Source organism: Crinia signifera, chromosome 1, assembly GCF_055691185.1.
Source record: "Crinia signifera chromosome 1, ASM5569118v1, whole genome shotgun sequence".
NCBI lineage: Eukaryota > Metazoa > Chordata > Amphibia > Anura > Myobatrachidae > Crinia > Crinia signifera.
This window is the reverse complement of record NC_139217.1, coordinates 420,574,203-420,582,691: the sequence shown is the minus strand read 5'-3', so window position 1 is coordinate 420,582,691 and position 8,489 is coordinate 420,574,203. Positions and strand designations below refer to the sequence as shown.

At 44.5% G+C, this 8,489-nt stretch overlaps 1 protein-coding gene across 1 annotated transcript; it reads left to right on the top strand.

Annotated features, from left to right (window-relative positions):
• Window positions 1-555: 555 nt before the first annotated feature.
• On the top strand, window positions 556-4,706 carry LOC146031670 (avidin-like). Its single transcript, XM_083158454.1, has 4 exons — window positions 556-827; window positions 1,113-1,323; window positions 2,304-2,424; window positions 4,433-4,706. The coding sequence occupies exons 1-4, from the start codon at window positions 684-686 to the stop codon at window positions 4,485-4,487; spliced, it is 531 nt and encodes a 176-aa protein (XP_083014580.1). The 5' UTR covers window positions 556-683; the 3' UTR covers window positions 4,488-4,706.
• The last annotated feature ends 3,783 nt before the right edge of the window (window positions 4,707-8,489 follow it).

The following is an 8,489-nucleotide window of genomic DNA, read 5'->3' as shown; positions in this document are numbered from 1 at the left end:
ACACCGTCATAGATTTGTTACATGGCGAGATCCCGAATCGGAGGATGGGTGGGGGAGGTTACTTTAGGGTTTCTTAAGGGTTACTTTTTCTGGTTGATATGTTTGATATGCTTAAGGGCCCCATACATCAGCAATTAATTGTGACAATTTTCAGATATGGAGATGATTGCCACAATTAATTTTAGATGTGTGGGCTCCCCCTTTTGGCAATCCCAATCAAAATCGCCAATCGATTGCTTAATCAGGTTTTTAAACATGCTTAATAATCTGGTATTATCTGCAGATCTTTTTTATATGTGTGGGCATTCCCAATTCATCTTCTTCATCTATTTACATTATGAACAGCTGAAATGACAATCGATTGGGGCAATTTCCAGATATGAAGATGCAATCTTTAGATGGAAAAATCTGCCGATCACTGAAATGTGTGGGCAAAGTCAGATAGATTGTAAAATCCATTTATCTGGCCAAAAAATCCCTGTATCTGGAAATCCATAAATTGTGATTGCTGATGTATGGGGCCCATTACTTTGGATCTCACTGCGACATCTGCAATGAATGTACACATGCTGAATGTTGCTTGTCTACTTTTGTGTATAGTCTTTTGTCTTCATATTGTGACTGTCATGCTTATGTATGCTTATGCAAATAAAATATAAATTGTTTTGGAAGTGAAATTAACAATGAGTCACCCAGCTCTATATAAAAAGCTGCAGCGCTATCAAGAAACCTCAGAATTTCCCTGGACCTTGGATAACCAGTTACCTATGATGATGAAACTACTTACACTGATCCTGTCGTGCTTGGCTCTTTATATTGATGCAACGGTAAGACACACAATACTGCCAGGATCTGTATTGGCCTGGCTCCTAATCATATATAATATAAGTTGTGTACTCTAGTTGACCTTAATGCAATACACTTGTTAGTTATGCTGCAAGACTCCGATACCAAGTAGGAAACATCTTTGTTCATTTAGCAAAACAAATTTACTTGAAATAAGTCATTATTCTGCACCAAATTTCTAGCACTGGTGGAATTCTATTGTGCCCGGGCTCTTTTGGACTTTGTACACTAGTAACTGTAATCCTGTTTCTTTCTCTGTTGTGTAGCTTGCACAGTGCAGTTTGGCTGGTCGGTGGAAGAATGACCTTGGCTCTAATATGACAATATCTGAAGTTCCAGAGAATGGGACATTGTCAGGCTTGTATCTGACAGCTGTGTCTGCTACCAACAAGACCATTGTGGAATCACCTTTTATCGGATATCAGCAATTAGCTGGGAGTCCGACATTTGGGTTTACTGTGAAATGGAAATTTGCAGGTAATGTCATAGATTGCTGTCTAATTTCTCTCCTCCTATTTTCTAGTTTGGGTTATATTGGCCAAGGCTATTCATATAGTCTACACCTTGAGCTATTATAAATCTGTCAAAGAGATTTTATACCTGTCTATGATAAACAATGCAGTCTGCACATAATATGGGGAGATGGAGAAGGTTTGTGTAGATGGGTAATATATATAAGTCCTAATACTACGTATCAGAAGATGTCTTTATGAATGTTGACCAGTGTCATGTTATCAATAACAAATCCCAGGCTACATGCCAGTATTCTCATTTGCCTTATGAAAAACAACATATGTTGATTGTAGATGCCAAAGGTGACAGCAGCACATATATATATCTCCCTATACAAGTGCTGATAATGATACAATATACAGTGTACAGTAAATGCAAGTATTCCTGGTGTGCCTGGCCTTTCTGCTAGTTAACATTACAGCTGAAATACTAGTTTAGGGACAATCCGTTCTGTCATTTTTTTGTCGTTTCCATTTTTGTCCCATAATTTTGTGTAATGGGGTATTTATCATGGAATGTAAGAGATAATGTGGAGAGATGTAAAGTACTAACCACCGCTTCTAATCTAACTTATTGTATAGGCTATGTTTGGAAAATCTGTAGATCCAATTGATTAGTTTGTGCTTAATTTCTCTGCATTTTATCTCCAAAATCCCTGCTTTGACAAATACAATCCTAATAGTGGGTACACTTGGTTTGATGTGGCATTACTATACTACTATATAGTCATGCCTGGCAAGACTATTTCTTTTCCATTTCAATTTAATGTGAACGCCCATTTGGATCAAATGTGGAAAAACCATTCGATGCCCATTAGATTTTGATTCAATTTGGCATTTATAAGCAAAATAGAAAAATAGTGGAAATCTCACCATGTACCTACATTAGTCTTAAATAACTCAGCTTCTTTTTTTTAATCACTAATCAAAGTGATTTGTCTGCAGAATCTATTACAGTGTTCACAGGTCAGTGCTTCCTAAATAAAGATGGAAACCGAGTTCTCCATACTACGTGGCTGCTGAGGTCAGCAAGTCCGGGTCTTGAGGATAACTGGAAGGAAACAAGGTACGTGCAGTCATTTTATTGTTTTGTAACGCTGTCTATTTATTTATTTACAGTTTCTTATATAGCGCAGCATATTCTGTTGCGCTTAACAATTAGAAACAACAGTGATTAAACAAACTGGGTAGAAACACACCGACCTACCCTCTTCTGCCATTGAAGCTTCATTGACACTTTGGGGTATACAGTATTCAATGATTTTTTGCGAGCTGTGACAGCAAGCAGTGCTGACTGCTTGCTGTCACAACTCGCACAGTCAGTATTCAACTGACTTCCTGCACACCCTGTTTCCCCGCTGCCAGGTTTTTGCAGCAACGGGAAAATGGCGTGTGCGGCTGCTAAAACAGAGAGGCTTGCGGCTAAATGCAGCAGGCTCCCCGCATTAGCTGCGAGCCTCACTGTTTGGGGGAATCCTCGCTGTCCTCTGATAGAGATTCCCCTAGAACGTAGAATAGGGTGAGCGGCCGGAGCGGGGGTTAAACAGCAAGGTACGCTTGTTTTCGGTGAGCCCCACTGTTAAACCCCCCTCGCCGGCCACATTGAAGGCCTTTGTGTGTATCTGTGACAGGTGCAAAACTTTTAAACCCTTTGAGTGACAAGAGAATTTGCCAAAATAGGTGTAAAACTTGCCAAGAAACGTGTTTATTCATCATAATGACCTGTAATGTAATGACCTTTATATAGGAAATATAATATTTTTTGCACAACATATTTTATTTGAATGTATATAACAAATATGAGAAACACTGGCATCTTTATAGGATATTTTGAACATCCCACACCGTTATGCACTCAAAGATATATTCTACTTCCCCTTATTACCAATATTTACTATTATGTGCCTGTAAAACAGAGATAAGTATATCATATGTAAAGTTCATTGGGGACTAAACATACTGCACTGAGCAGGATTTATAACAGGGGGCCTTATTTTGGTTCATTCTTTCTGACAAAATCCTTCTTAGATGGGCAAAACCATGTGCACTGCAGGTGGGGCAGATGTAACATGTGCAGAGAGAATTAGATTTGGGTGGGGTTTTACTTCTAAGTGAGATCTATATTGCAGTGTAAAAATAAAGCAGTCAGTATTTTCCCTGCACAGAAACAAAATTACTCACCCAAATCTAATTCTCTCTGCACAAGTAACATCTGCCCCCCCCCCTGCAGTGCACATGGTTTTGTCCATCTAAGAAGGATTTTGTCAGAAAGAATGAACCAAAATAAGGCCCATGGAGAGGAAATGGCCTATAAGCAGATCACATAATCTCTGGGGTCATGTACTGAGATTTACAAATCGCTTTGCAGATTGATTGCAACATTTCTAATACCCCTTTCACACCAGCCTAAATTCCCGGGTTGAGTCCGGGAACAACCCGGTACTACCTCTGGTGTGAAAGGTACCCGGGACAAATTACCGGGCTAATTTGCCGGCAATCCAACCCTGCTAGGTAGCAGGGTTGTTCCCGGGTTCAACCCAGGGACCTGGCTGGTGTGAATGGGTTAGGGTATATTTACCCAGGTTGCCGGGTCCTCGGTGTTCTGTCCAGCCGGGAATTGACACAGGCGGCGGGCGCAAATGATGGGACAGCCGGTGGATGATGATGGGCGCCACAGAGAGCCCGGATGGGACAGCCGGTGCATTGTGGGCGCCGGAGAGCTGCGTCATCTTCATCCGCCGCCTGTCCCGTCATTTGCGCCGCCGCCTGTGTGGATCCCTGGCCTGCACAGAGGACCAACAACCGGGGTGAATATTCTCCCCCACCTCCTGCCCACCTTCGCCGCCATCCTGCCGACTGCCCACTTCCTCCCCACCTCCTGCCGGCCTCCTTCCCGCCCCCTTCACACACCAGAAAATGCAGGGACATTTCTGGTGTGAATGGGTCCAAACCCAGGAATGTCCCTGCTTGTCCTGGGAACTGGTTTGTCCCTGCATTTCTGGTGTGAAAGGGGTATTACTTCTCCAGTTACCAATATTTATATACTGTCTAACCTCGGCTTTTATTTCTTTCAGAGTTGGTTATAATATATTTTACCCATTGTCCGAAAAACCTGCAACAGAGGAGTAATCCCCAGTTTCCAGGCAATAATCAACCTGAATTCAATAACAGTGGAATTCCTATAATTTTTTTTTTTAACAAAATGATTGCAATATTAAACAATGATATAAAGCTTATACATATTATTGTGCTGTTTAACGGAATCACGACTGTTCAGGTCTTTATGAATAAACAAAGAACTAAGATGTATGCAGGGAAAGGAGTAAAATAAAGTGTTTTATTATTGCAGATTGTGTTGTGTGTTTGTGTATTTCAGTGTATTTGATTTACTGTTTATAGAGATTTTTTTCCATGAATGCAGACATACAAGTTACTGACGTATTATTATTATTGTTTATTTATATGGCACCACAAGGGTTCCGCAGCGCCTGACAATACATAGATATACATATATATTTAATACATATCATAGTTGCCTAACCTCCTGCATTCTGCAGGAGACTCCCTGAAATAACAGCAATCTCCCTCTCTCCCTCATTACTCTAGCAATCTCCCTCGTTTCACCTAGCCCACATTACACTGTTACATTTTTTGGGAAAAAAGGAATGAGAGATAGATACTAGGGCGGAGTGAAAAAATTTAAATTGAGAAATTCAAAATCGGCTTGTGTGGAAAAGTTGTGACTTGACCTGAATAAGAAACATGCAAAAGCATTTTGATCTGAGTCAACATCTTCTGTTCTGGCAAGCAGAGGCGTAGGGAGGGCAGAGTCGGTGGAGCACGAGCTCCGGGCGCCGAAAGGTCATAGGGCGCCGGACCCATGCACCGCAATGGCATCCCTGCCCTCCCTGTGTGCCGTAAGCCTGTAACTACACGCTCTGAGGGGAGAGCAGCGGCAGAAGTGGACCTGCTGCCTCCCTGTGCTGGCGGCGGCAGCAGGGAGAGAGGGAGGAGGTGCTGACCCGCTGCTGCCCATAGCCTCCCAAGTGTAGAGGGATAGCTGGCAGCTCAGAGCGGCACATAATAAAGGTGCCGCTCTGATTGTGTGGCACCTTGCAACTGAGAGCTTCGCTGCCGGGTGCAGTGTGTGGGTTGGTGGGGAGAGACTGCCCAAGCTGACTGCCGCTCATGCAGCCTCCTGTGAGTGTGTACGGTGCGCTCACTGGGACCTGGGGGGAGAGCAGACGTGGGGGAGGCTCAGCCGCGCGATGTGACCAGCTATTCATCTTTTCATGCAGCAGGTGCCTATTCTCCGTGTTCAGAGGCCGCAGGCCCGCAGGTCAGTGTGTGCGCTCAATAGAACTCTGGGGCTTGGACAGGGGGAGCAGACTGGGGGATATTAAGAGATTTAAAGGTACTACTGCAGCCTGCAGACACAGATATTGAAGCTTGGAAGACCGTGGAGGTAGGCTGAGACTGAGAGACAAAGATGAGGGTGGCTGAGAGACATATGGAGGAGGCTAAAAGACACGGGAGGGAGGCTGACAGAGAGGGAGGCTGAAAGACATAGGTGGGCAGCTAACAGAGAGGGAGGCTGAGGTGTAGAGGAAGCTGGAAGTTATGGGGAGGCTGTAAGAGGCTGACATCAAAGGAGGCTGAAAAACACGGACTGAAAGAGGGAGGCTGAGCGACACAGGGGAGTGTGGCTAAGAGACAGAGGAGGGTGAAAGACACAAGGATGCTAAGAGACACAAGGGAGGGAGGCTGGAAGGCATAAGGAAGGAAGGCTGAATGACACAGGGAAGGGAGGCTGAAAGGTTGGGTGGCTGAGAAACATAAAGGAGGCTGAAAGTCAGGGTGGTTGAAAGAGACGAGGGAGGGAGGTTGACAGGGAGGAGGCTGAAAACATGGGAGGGGCTGAAAGAGAGGGAGGCTGAGAAAGAGGAGGCTGAAAGACACAAGGGAGGCTGGGAGGCACAAAGGGAGGATAACACAGATGGAGGCTGAGAGACATAAAGGAGGCTGGACGGGGAGGCTGAAAAACATGGGAGGGAGGCTGACAGAGCGAGGCTGAAAGAGAGGGAGGCTAATAGACAGAGGAGGATGGAAGTCATGGGGAGGCTGACATAGAGGGCAGCTGAAAAACACAGGGAGGGATTGAAAGAGAGGGAGGCTCGGAGACACGAGGGGGGCACGAAACATGCCCTTGCTCCGGGCACCGTGGCACCTAGCTACACCGCTGCTGGCAAGAGGCCTAAAGTTTCACTTTTTAGGTGAAAATAACGAAACCTATGAAGATGCTCTGATGTATTTAAAATTATGTCAGTATGTCTTAGAGTGGTTCATTAACATACTTTAGCATAGTAAAAAACAGTATGAGCTTGTCCTAGTGCAAAGTGACTGACTTTGGTGAAAGAAAAAGGGGGGTTTTCAATGTGTAGGTCATGGCGGTCGAGCTTGCTCAACCACCGTGACCCTGACCCTGTCCCATTCTCGGTCAGCTCAACCGAGAACATGCAGGCGGGATTCATTGTTACACCTGCCGGGGAGTGAGAAGGGGGCGTGGCCACGAGTTTCGTCCGGGAAGAGGCGAGCGTCCAGCAGCTCGTCACTTCCTGGCAGAACGAGCCCAACAGCTAGTGATGTCGGGCTCGTTCTGCCGAGAAACCCTGCTCAATGCTGTCGGAGAAGACAACATTGAATAGGGCCCGACGACCATCTCCCCTATGGGGAGATGGTCGCCGGCAATTGAAAACCCACAAAATCTCTGATAATTGACCCATTTTCATGGTCACAATTTTGAATTTTGTGTGTTTTCTCCTGAACGTGTTGGAATGCCACTCTAAATGGAATTTCAGTGACTCTGTGTGAAATATAACACTGCATAATGGCCCTTAATCAGACCTGATCACAGTACAAATTTGTTCTCAAAATGGGCAAAAAAAAATGCTGCACTGCAGGTGGGGCAGATGTAACGTGCAGAGTATGGGTATGCTACCCTGTTTAAAAAGAAACGCTGATATGTCTATACCGATTGCATAAGAGTGAGTCGGGGTACGCCATCAGTACACCATCGTTCAAAGATGCAACAAAAGTTTTTGTATTGTTGTTGTTATTGATTTACACATTGGCTCCTCTTTTCATTTCCCATTTTATATATACACACGGATTTGGAGAGGATAAGAAATCATCCACTAAAGCTTGGCGAAGAGAGGATTACAGGATCCACCAGAGGGGAGTATTCCTTTATTGTCAAGCCCCAGACAGAGCCGGCCCTAGCATAAATGACGCCCTAGGCAAGATTTTGGCTGGTGCCCCCTAGCACTGCCACTAGTTCCGCCTCTGACCCTGCTCCCCTTTCCCAGCACCATCAACCCTCATCATAGCAGTCATCATTTTGGTGCTCCTACCCGCAATATTTTAAATAAAAACAGCGCACACATTCGGTGCGCAGCCCAAACAGGGGTGTGTTCTTGCTGGGATGGGGCATGGCCACACAATAGTACCCCCAATTCAAATTATGCCACAGTAGTGCAACTTTTTCACATTATATCATGCGATGGTGTCCCTTATTCACGTTACATCACACAGTAGAACCACTTTACATTATATACATTACTCCTTACGTTATTCACATTATACCCTTATTTTGTAGTTTTGGTTCACAGACAGCGCTGATATTACACCAGTGCAGCCCACCTCACACACAAGACCTTCACCACAGGCCTTAAATACGTTTGGATATAGAAATGGGGTTTGTGTGTATGGGCGCTTAGGTGATAAAACACTTAGAAAAAATTATATGTAAAATACTTACACACTTTTAAAATCCACCTGTTTGATTCAGGGTCTAAATTTCAAGACCTCAACCTGATGAGACACAAGCCAATGCAAAACATAGTGCAATTCTGTTAGGCATAAATGACAATTTATTAGTCTCACAGGACACTTACAAACAAACAGGGTAAAAAAGCATATAGCCACCAACTATGGTAAAAGTTCCTCAGATACCAGGATATTACCATCCGCAGCAGGTCCCAGATTGGAATTAGGGAAAGTGAGGGAGAGGGTGCCGGCTCCACTATCCTCCACCAATGCTGTGCTTCTGGATAACTCCTAGGTTCTAGGCTA